This window comes from Juglans microcarpa x Juglans regia, chromosome 4S (assembly GCF_004785595.1).
Source record: "Juglans microcarpa x Juglans regia isolate MS1-56 chromosome 4S, Jm3101_v1.0, whole genome shotgun sequence".
Classification (NCBI taxonomy): domain Eukaryota; kingdom Viridiplantae; phylum Streptophyta; class Magnoliopsida; order Fagales; family Juglandaceae; genus Juglans; species Juglans microcarpa x Juglans regia.
The window spans coordinates 7,522,986-7,534,961 of NC_054601.1; the positions used below are offsets into that span (position 1 = coordinate 7,522,986).

The following is an 11,976-nucleotide window of genomic DNA, read 5'->3' on the forward strand; positions in this document are numbered from 1 at the left end:
CAATGTGAAAAAATAATTACCTAATTTTTATATATTAATAGCTAGTCTAGAATTTTATTATAAAGAGTTTAAAATGTAACGATATTCTTATAATCTTTAAGAATGACAATTTTTGTTAGTATTTTTTAATAAATAATTTGTATTAATAACGTTAATTTTTTTAAGAGGTCATAACCGTACGTTGGTTTCCATCAGTTGAAGTTTTGTGGCATTTTTTTACATTTAAACGTTCGTGTTCATTAAGGCATTCATGGTTGTTAACGTTATCTTTTTATTCTTTGGAAATGAACGTTTAATGTCTGGTGTTAATTCCTTGTACCTGAAAAATCTCTACGTTGGGTATCTTTTTTTTATTCCAAATTGTTAATGTTAAAGTCATTTTTACGGCCTCTTATGCGTTTCTTTCATTAATTTGTCATAACTGCTAGCAGCTTTATGGCAGTTAGTTCTTGTAGTTGAAAAAAGATCACCTAGAGGGGTTATTACGGATGGTTGTTTTTAAAGGCGTGACACACTTATTATTTGGTATGCAAAATAATAGTATGCCGTTTTAATTTGATCGCTCGCTTGGCAAATTTTTTTTTTTTTTTTTTAAGTTAGTGATTAAAGAAATGTTTTTAAGTGTATTAGTGTATTTTTTTATTTTTTAAAAATATTTAAATATATTAAAAAAATGTGAAAAAAAAAAGAAAAAAAAATTAATGCTGGGCAGTAAGCCCAGCTGTAAGAGTGGGGCAGCAGAGTAGCCCCACTCATTTGGTATTCATCCAGTGTTATTTTCCAGTTTGAGTGAGAGAAGAAAAATATATTTAGTGAGTATATATTTTTGAGAGTATTTTTACATAAAAGAAATGTATTCTTTTGAGTGGACTTTTGGGCTCAACCACTTGTGCAGAGTAGGCTTGAGTCATACGACGATCAGTTGAGCTATTATATCCTGGATGAGTCAAGTCAAGAGGAATTCTACTGCACCGGTTATTTGAGACTTTGTACACTGCAGAGGGCTTGAATCTCATTAAAGAGGGTGATATTTCCGTGCCTCAGTTCAAACTGGCTTCGTTTTAATTTTATTTTTATTGTAATTTTTATTATATTATTGTGTAATTCACCAACAATTTTTATATCTTAACAAACATTAATATTTATGGATAAAAATACAGCGTGTTTAAAGTAAAAGATTTAAGAGGTAAATAAGTCAAAGTAATAAGTAAAGAAGAGTTATTTGTTATAATAAGATGAATAGTCTTGTTGAGAAAATAATCATAAAATGATGGAAGAATTAAGAAAGCCAAAAAGGCAATTAATAGGAAATCAAGAACTATTATGAGGGAAAAAAAAAAATCTCCTGTTTTCCTCTCTATTAAACTTTTTTCCATATATAAATGGTGATAAACAAGACAAAACCTTTTATTAAATATTAAAGTCAATAAATCAAGTGAATTTATTACGATAATACAATGATAATATTCTAGCATATCTAAGGGTTGTAAGAAATTAATAAAATAAAGTGAAAAAAAAAAAGATACTGTGGTTCATAAGATTCTTTATTTGAAGTTACGTAAGGGATGGGGGTAGATAATCAGGTAACTTCAATATTTATACTGATTTTCCCTTCGGTATATAATTGAAGAATAATTCTATTTAGCATCATACACACCACACACCATAATAAAAGAACATATTCTCCGAATACAGTGAGTATCTCATTGCATTTCAATGGGTATTTATACACAGTTTGCACAATATTCTGAGAATAAAAAAGGAATAAAATTCTGTTACAATTTGAGAGAAAACATTTGTACAATTCCTACGGTTCCTCTGCAGTGCCTTTTACTGGAGCATCACTATCTTCTATATTAATACGCTCCCTCAAGTCCTAGGGTGTATCAGCAACTTTGAGACTCGATCTTAACTTGGAAAATATGTCAACTACCAAAGGTTTAGTAAACATATCCGCTAGCTGATCCTAGAAACTAATGAATGAGATATGTAGAGTCTTTGCAGTAACTCGGTCTCTGACAAAATGTAGTCAATGTCAATATGTTTTATCCTTGAATGTTGTCACACCACAGTATTGGAACTTGATTAAAAGGTAATCCAAGTTTAAAGATGAGTGTTTGAAGCCAAATAAGTTTAGCAGCTGATGATGCCACATACTTGTATTCAGCTTTAGTGCTTGACCTTGCAACAGTGCGTTGTTTCTTTGAACTCCAAGAGATTAGATGATTACTCAAGAAAACACAAAATCCACCCATAGATCTTCTATCATTAGGGCATCCAACCCAATCTGCATCCGAGTAGGCTTGCAATTTGAAAGAGGATTGAGAGGAGAAGAACAATCCGTGATTTATTGTTGCTTTCAAATAACGCAGTATGCGTTTTATAGCAACCCAATGTGGCAGTTTTGGTGTGTGCTTGAATTGACACACCTTATTGACCGCATAAGATATGTCGGGCCTTGTGAGAGACAAGTATTGTAAACTTCCAACAATACTTCTAAAGAGGGTAACATCATCAAAGCTAGGAGAGTCAAATTTTGACAATTTTAAGGCTGCTGCCATGGGTGAGGTAACTGGTTTTGCATGCAACATTTTACTTCGAGTGAGTAAATCTTTAATATACTTTCTCTGAGAAAGTAAAAGCCCATTGTTCATCTGTGTTATTTCGAGACCAAGGAAGTAAGATAGAGTGCCTAGGTCTTTAACTGGGAAAGCCAAGCTCAAGTCACTTATAAATTGATCAACAACAGAAGCTTTAGAAGCAGTGATTATAAAATCATCAACATAGACTAAAAGGTACATGCGCAGATCACCATGGGTAAGCACAAACAGAGAAGCATCAACTTTAGAGGCCTGAAAACCATAACCAAGCAACCACGAACTCAATTGGGCAAACCATTCCCTCGGGGCCTGTTTTAGGCCGTAAATAACTTTATGCAATTTGCATACGTAATTAGGGTATTGAGGATTGATGAATCCTTGAGGTTGATGCATGAATACCTGGTCAGTGAGGGTTCCTTGAATGAAAGCGTTATGAATGTCAATAGGTCTCAAAGGCCACCCACGAGCAACAACAAGTGATAGAATCAGTCTGATTATTGGTGCCTTGACCACTGGGCTGAATGTCTCGTGGAAATCAAGACCGTGTTGCTGATGGTAGCCTTTAGCTACAAGTCGTGCCTAACTGCGCTCAATAGACCCATCGGCATGAAGTTTTGTTCTATAGACCCATCTGCAACAAGAACATTAGAGGATGGATTAGGTGGAACTAGGGACCAGGTATGATTCTGGAGTAGAGCTTGATATTCCTATTTCATAGTTTCACACCATTGAGGATGTTTAGAGGCATTGGAATAACTGGTAGGTGTTTCGAGAAGGATATGGAACGGTACCATCCATTCGAATACGAGGTCAGGAGGAATTTGTTTTTACTCTGGTGATTACTGGTGAACGTGGTGAAGTAAGAATTGGGATTTCAGAGAGACCACGGGAATGAGAGTTATGGATTTCAGATCGTGAAGAAGAGGGGAGAATTGGGGATGAATAAGAGGATGGGCTCGTAGATGTAGAGGGCTGAGAGGTTGGGCCTAGGCCTAAAACTGAAGGTTTTGGACTTTGAACTGGTAAACCAAAGTGAGATGGAGTTTTGTTTTAAGAGAGTGAAATTTTAGTGGGCCGGTGGTTTGAATACGGAAAAGTGTCTTCATGAAAGATGATGTCCCTGGAAAAATAAAGACAATTTGATTTGAGGTTAAGGCACTTGTACCCTTTGTGAATAGAGTTGTCGTAAAAAAAGAGACATAATGTAGACCGATAGTTTAATTTGTGTTGATTGTAAGGTTGTAAGTTTGGAAAACATTCACACCCAAACACCTTTAAAAAATGATAATTTGGATCTCAATGATGGATATTATAAAATGGTGTTTTATTGTTAGTAGTTGGTGAGGGTAATCAATTTATGAGATAAACGGTAGTGTCAAAGGCATCGGCCCAATAATTGAACAAAAGTAAAGCTTGGGCCAGAAGGGCAAGCCCAATCTCAATAATATGTCTATATTTTCTTTCTACAAACCCATTTTGTTGATGGATATGTGGACACAAAAAATAATGATGAATCCCAAGTTTTTGACATGTTGGTGTAAGTGATTTGAATTCACCACCCCCATCGGTTTGAAGAGTGATAAGTTTATTGTTAAAAAGACGTTCAATATAAGTTAAGAAATTGGAAAGAACATTGACAATATCAGATTTTAATTTTAAGGGATAAAACCAAGTGTATTGAGTATATTGATCTACAAAAGAAAGATAATATTTGTAATCCTGTCTAGAAACAAAATGGGCTGGACCCCAAACATCAGCACAGACCAGATCTAATGGTTTATTTGATTGGGCTGAAGTAGTAGGAAACAGTAGCTGATGATTCTTAGCAAGAGGGCACTCGGTGCATTGGAAGTTGGAAACACTTGGAGAAACTTTCAAACATGTGGTGTGCATAATACGTGAGAGAGTTTCGTGATGAGGATGTCCCAACCGACGATGCCATTGAGTTACAGACGTTCTCTCGCCTATATTGACAGATGGAATGAAGGAGGAGGTGGAAGAAGAAGCTGACGCCGAGGGAAAGACGAAGAAGCCATCACAGATTGGTCCAGTGAGGAAGGTCTTCATCGTCGAGATTTCCTTCACAAAGAAGAAGGAAGCATGAAATTCAAAATAACACAAATTGCCTTTGCAAAATTGTGAAACTAAGATGAGATTTTTGGTAATGCTAGGGACGTGTAGAAGATTTTGGAGTAAAAATGAAGAAGAATGAGAGGTTAGAGATGAGTCACCAGTATTTTGAATGGATAGACCCGAACCATCCCTTACTCGAATTTATTCACTATCACATTAGTGCTCTGAGTTGAGATTGAGGTTGTTGAAGTCATGGGTTATGTGATGTGTTGCTGCCGAGTCTAGATACCATGTGGGATCTGAGAAATTGCTGGGTTGTGTGAAGTTAGCTAAGAATGAAGGCGGTGCACTATACTGATAGCTGTGGTCAAACCGATGCTTGCATTGTAGAGCTACATGTCTAGCTTTTTGACAAACTTGGCAAATTGGACATTGCTGGTAAGATGAGTGTGATTGTGTAGCAGGGGAAAAGCTACGGCCATCTCGATTTGGGTAATTGGTCCTGCTCACCCATTTCTACCAGTGCGACCACCCCCATATGTATTATGTCCACGCCCATTGGCATTTGTGAAGTTAATCGAGGGCCCAAGGGAGATAGAACTTTTGGCACTATGGGCAAGTCTGCTTTCATGAACAAGAAACAACTAATACAACTCATTAGAAGAAATGGGCTCAGACCTTGTAGTCACATAAGTAATAAACGAATCATAGGTGGAACCAAGTCCAGTGAGAAGATAAGTAACAAAGTCAGGATCAAGTAGAGAGTTACCAAATGCAACAAGTATATCAGCAAGAGATCTTACTTTACCAAAATAATTTGTAATGCTTTGTTCACCCCGAGTTAAATGTGCTAGCTGAAATCGGACTTGAAACTGCTTGGCATGAGAGTAAGAAACAAAAAGAGAGGAGAGGGATTGCCAAAGTTCATGAGAAGTTTTTGAGGAAAGAACATGCCTGAGAACTTAATCAGAGAGAGAGAAGAACAAAATACTAAGCACGAATTGGTCATTTTGTTTCCAGGAAGAATGATTTGGGTTAGGTTGAGTGTTTTGAAGAAATTCAGCAAGGGCAAAGAGTGTGCGATCAACGTATTGATGAAGATTCTGACCTCTAAGATAGGTAGAGATTTGGACTTTCCATAGTGGGTAATTATCAGTAGTGAGCTTGGTGGTGACTATATGTGAAAAAGAAGACATGACAGAAGGATTTAGAGAAAGAAGAGGAGAAGATAAGGCCATGGATCATGAGATTGTGAGTCGAATTCTTCTAATACCATAACAGAATAACATATTCTCTGAATTCAGTGAGTATTTCATTGCATTTCAATGGGTATTTATACATAGTTTGTACAATATTTTGAAAATAAAAAAGGAATAAAATTCAGTTACAACTTGAGAGAAAATAGTTATACAATCCCTACAGTTCCTTTACAGCGCCTTTTACTGGAGCATCACTATCTTCTATATTAATACACCACACTTCTTTTAATTTGTTTTTCATTTTTTTCATAACAAGTATGTGGTGTATGGATGATATGTAAAACTAGGGCTGTAAAATGAACAGGCTACTCGACAGGCAGCTCAAATTCGACTCGGCTAAACTCGAAATCGACTCGACTCGAATATTAAATGGGCCGTTCGTAAACATAAAATTAGGCTCGATTATTAAACGATACAAACTCGTATAAAGCTCGACCGGCTCGATTAATGTTCGTGAACAAACTCGTATGAAGCTCGGCTCGACTCATGAGCTTGACTCGTATATATTTATACCTATATAATACAATATATTATATATAATAATCAAAATTTAGATATATATAATTTATAATATTCATAATTAAGTATTTAGACTTAGTGTTATTATTATAGACTTATAGTCCACTACATATACTATATATAAATTTATAATATTAACTTATAGTCTTATAAAACTAGAAGTTATGATGAATAAATGCAATAAATATATAACATTATAAATTTACAAATTACACCATATGGTTCCATATTACATATATATTCATATTAGTATATGTATGTTAGAAATATGGTATATTGATATTAGTAATAGTATATGTATGTTAATATATTAATGGTGTTAGAAAGATAATACATTCATATACTATTACTAATGTATGGTGGTGTATGATATACTAATATGGTAATATACTAATATTAATATAGAAGAAAGATAGTGGTGTATTAGTATAAGATATTAGTGTATGCTACGAAGTATGATGATGGATAATATTAACATATCAAATTAGTATTAGTATATACATATGGTGGGGTATCAGTATTTGTGGTATATTAATAACTATATAGGATTATTAATTTATTAGTAGTATAGTCTTACATAATATAGAACATTTTAACATTACAAATTACACCATCTCCTTATCATATTATTATAATAGTATTATAGTATTAGTATATAATATAACTATAATATTATATCGTGAGTAATAAATTATAATGTTTGATAAAATATAAAGTTAAACAATGTTATAAACTTCTATACTTATATATGTATAAATATATAGTTTTATAGTATATAATACATATAATTTTATAGTATATAACATGTGTTACAACTTAAATATTAAAATATAATTTTATAGGATATAAGTTATAACTTATAACATTGTACTGTTTTGTACTATAACTTAAATATTAACTTAAATATAGTATATAACTTAAATATTAACTTATAATAATATACTAATATATAATGTTATAGTATATAACATGTGTTACAACTTAAATATTAAAATATAGTTTTATAGGATATAAGTTATAACATTGTAATGTGTTACATGTTAGAGAGGCTACCCGTATGACATTTGGAGTTATTGGGGCCCTTGGATCTTTATATCTAAATATGAGCTGTTGATTCATCGCAGAACCCTAGCCGTCCCACCCACTTGCATCTTGATTCTCATTTCTCCTTTAGCCGTTTCACACTTCCTCACTTTTTCTTTCAAAGCCAGTGTGAAACCCTAGCCATCTACGCTTCGACGATTTTGTCGCTTACCTCGCGATTGCCATGGAATGAAGCCTTGAATTGATTCTTGATTCTTGAAGGCTTGCAAGCCTTCAAGATTCAAGAACCCGAGGGGCTTCTGTTGTGAATCTTGTGATACCGGCTGCGAGAAACCCTAGTAGATGCAACCGGCGGCCGTATTTTTGGGGAGCCGTGGCTATAATCTCAGCCTCTGAAATCGCAACCGGCCCTCGACACATGGGTCATTAAATGCATGCATTTATGACTCCCAACCAACTAAATCCCTGATTCTATGGTTCGTGGTTCTTTGGTTCGTGGTTCTCTATTTCGTGGTTCACTGGTTCGTCGATTCGTCCATCTATGAGTTGATTACCCTTTTTTTTTCTTGTTTCTACCCATTTGGCTAGGATTTGGTAACTTGACAGATTTGATTGATCTTATCTAGTTATATTTTTATCTGAGCATTTTTTAGGATTCATTCTAGTTCTATCTTAACTCTTTATACATTGTAGTATTGTTAGTTGTTACATTGTAGATCTAGATCTAATCATCTAAGTACACTGTTTTCCAAACATGCTGTGTGGTTAGTGGTGTGACATTGTTCTGCCATACATCAGTAACATCCCTAGTCATATATGTTGTATGCATGATTTTGTAGCTTTGTGAGTCTGTGACTGTCCAATGTCTATCACTTTGATTGATAAGTTTATGCTTTATATTTTATTTATTTTGTAATGGCGAATATGCCCTGTTACTATTAGGGCTTTAGATTGTTTTGTTACTGTTTATAATTACAAATATATGTTTTGAGCTTTATATTTCATATATGAGAACTGAGGGAAAAAAGCATTCTGAAGAACTTGCCTATAGATCTGTGCTTGAAGCAACGCTTACAGCCCACTGTAAGTTTAACTTATTTCCCCTCCTACCTGGTGCTATATTATATTTATTTACTATAGATTTTTAATTTTTCATTTGCTTCTCTAAGTTGTCTTGGATTATTTGTGTATATTGTTGAGTGGAGTATGGAGATTTGGTTCTGGATGTATGTTCGTGCTCCTAGTATTTAAATATGCTTTCTTTTAAATATTTTGATTGATTAATCTGACCTTATCTGGTTCTTGCTTAATGGTTTATGTTCTTGGTTGAAGTATTTAATGATGTTTTATTGTTCATGTTTGGTTATTGTCCTAAGTATTGAAAGATGTGTTGGTTTATTATAAACATGGTTGGTTGATTGATTATGAATTATCACCATGTCTTAAGCACCATCTTTAACATATGTTGGTTGATTATAAATTATCATTTCTTTTAAATCTTTATGTTCTTGTTGAAAGTATGAAATAGTGCTTTATTTAACATGTTTTGGTTGATAAATATGATACTTTCTTTAAACCAGTTTTGGTTGATTATAAATTATCATATATGGTTCTTGCTTCAACTATTTAATTATGCCATATTCAACATGTCTTTTGTTGATTAATCTTTCTTCAATCTGTTTTGTGTTTATATTCTTACTTCAAGTATTTAAATATGATGCTTTCTTTGAACCTGTTTTGATTGATTATAAATTATCATATATAGTTCTTGCTTCAACTATTTAATTATGTTATCTTTAACATGTCTTTTGCTGATTAATATTTCTTCAATCTGTTTTGTGTTTATATTCTTACTTCAAGTATTTAAATATGATGCTTTCTTTGAACCTGTTTTGGTTGATTATAAATTATCATATATGGTTTTTGTTTCAACTATTTAATTATGCCATCTTCAACATGTCTTGGTTGATTAATCTTTCTTCAATCTATTTTGTGTTTATATTCTTACTTCAAGTCTTTAAATGTGGTACTTTCTTTGAACCTGTTTTGGTTGATTATAAATTATCATATATGGTTCTTGTTTCAACTATTTAATTATGTCATCTTCAACATGTCTTGGTTGATTAATCTTTCTTCAATCTGTTTTGTGTTTATATTCTTACTTCAAGTCTTTAAATATGATGCTTTCTTTGAACCTATTTTGGTTGATTATAAATTATCATATATGGTTCTTGTTTCAACTATTTAATTATGTCATCTTCAACATGTCTTGGTTGATTAATCTTTCTTCAATCTATTTTGTGTTTATATTCTTACTTCAAGTATTTAAATATGCTTTCTTGAACCTGTTTTGGTTGATTATAAATTATCATATATGGTTCTTGCTTCAACTATTTAATTATGCAATTTTCAACATGTCTTGGTTGATTAATCTTTCTTCAATTTGGTTTGGAGGCACATCGAGCCACCAAGACAAGAGTCTACTGAAACTATTCAAGTCAAAATTGTTTGACTCTAACATCTTTTGGTTGATTATATTAGCTGTATCAGCCTTCTTTTTGGTGGCACATTGAGCCATCAAGGCAAGGCTGCCAAGGCAAAATTGTTGGAGTCAAATGTTTTTAACTTTAATATATTTTAGTGTCCTTGCTTTTGGAGGCACCTTAAGCCATCAAAACAAGGTTGTTTTCATTTTAGTTGATTAATATAACTTGTATGGTCAATGTTTATATGCTTATTTTATGTTTCTAGTTTTGTGTTTTAAAAATATTAGACCCTAGCAAATGAATGATCGTATGAATTTGGTTGATTCGGTAGAGAAGTATGAAAATGAAAACTCTATTGGGATTAGCCATGTAGAGCCCATATCTGATGATGGTGGAGACACTGCAAATACTGATGCCCTTAATACTATCTCTACTGAGGTCCCAACAGATGGTCAAATAGTAGACAATGAAAGAAAAAAAAGAAAGAGGACTTCCAAAGTATGGAATGATTTTGTCGAACTTGAACGAGATGAGACTAAACAGCCTCAATGTAAGTAGCGTAAATCTTTGTTTAAAGCATCTAGATCAAGTTCTACGACTACACTACGTAGGCACTTGCTAACTTGTTTGCCATACATGGGGTCTAAGAAAAAACAGAAAATCTTAGCAGTTGAGTCTAAGGAGAAAGATGGTGGCTTCACTGTCTCAAACTTTACCTATGATCGTAGTAGGGTTCGAGAGCTTGCCTCACATATGTTACTTTACTATTAATATCCATTTTCTTTAATGAAGCATGTGGTATTTAATAAGTTCATGAGTGCAAACAATCAATATTGGGAAAAAATGTCTTGGGCTACTGCAAAGAAGGAATGCATGATAACTTATGAGATTGAAAAGACAAAGTTAAAGGCTTTGCTTAAATATGTTAACAAAGTTCATATCACAACTGACATGTGGACTTATTGTCAAAAACTTTCATATATGGTAGTGACATGTCATTTTTTAGATACTGATTGGCATCTTCAGAAGCGTGTTTTGAACTTTTGTAATGTGCCACCTCCACATACTGACCTTCTTATTGCTGATGCTTTAGAAAAGTGTTTCCAAGGTTGGGGAATTGAGAATAAAATTAGTTCAATTACGGTTGACAATGCAAGTTCTAATGATCTTGTCATTAAGATCTTAAAAGATAATTTTAGATTGAAGAAAACATTGTCTATAGGAGGGAAATTGTTTCATGTACGTTGTTGTGCACATATAACTAATTTACTTGTGCAGTATGGACTTGGGGAGATTAGGGAGATTGTTGATTGTGTGAGAGATGGTATAACATATCTGGTAGCATCAAAGAGTAGGCTAAAACAGTTTAATGAAATTGCAAAACAGTTGCAATTGCCCTCAAAGAAACTAATTTTAATGTTGGATACGGCAATTCAGTTCAAAGAAGTTTTTCCTAAATATGGTGATAGAGATAGTAGTTTTGAATGAGTTCCAACTGTTGAAAACTGGGGGCAAGTGGAAAATGTTTGTCAACTACTTGCTATTTTCATTGAAGTAACCAATATTGTATCCGGAAGTGATTATCCAACAGCAAACTTATTCCTTTCTGAAGTATGGAGAATGAAGGACATCTTAGGTAAGAATAGTAGAGATGAGAATGAATATATGAAATCAATGGTAAAGAAAATGATTGCTAAGTTTGACAAATATTGGGGGAAGTGTAATCTATTGATGGCAATCACTGCGGTGTTAGATCCTAGATTCAAAATGGTCTTGATCCAATTATGTTTTCCTTTAATTTATCAAGTGCCTGATGCTTCTAAGAATATTGATCACCTCTCTCAAGTGTTGCATGAGTTATATGATAAGTATGTTCATGAATACAATTCGACTCTTGAAGTACAAAAAGAGTAGGAAAATGCTCGAATAAACGTATCCAGTTGTTCCTCAAGTGTTGGGAGAAACATATAGAGTGGCCAGTCATTATTTAAATCT

At 33.4% G+C, this 11,976-nt stretch overlaps 1 protein-coding gene across 1 annotated transcript; it reads right to left on the reverse strand.

Annotated features, from left to right (window-relative positions):
• Positions 1 to 2,045: 2,045 nt before the first annotated feature.
• On the reverse strand, positions 2,046 to 2,993 carry LOC121261987 (uncharacterized mitochondrial protein AtMg00810-like). The gene has a single exon (XM_041164438.1). It carries the CDS (start codon positions 2,991 to 2,993, stop codon positions 2,046 to 2,048), a length of 948 nt encoding a protein of 315 aa, XP_041020372.1.
• Positions 2,994 to 11,976: the final 8,983 nt, after the last annotated feature.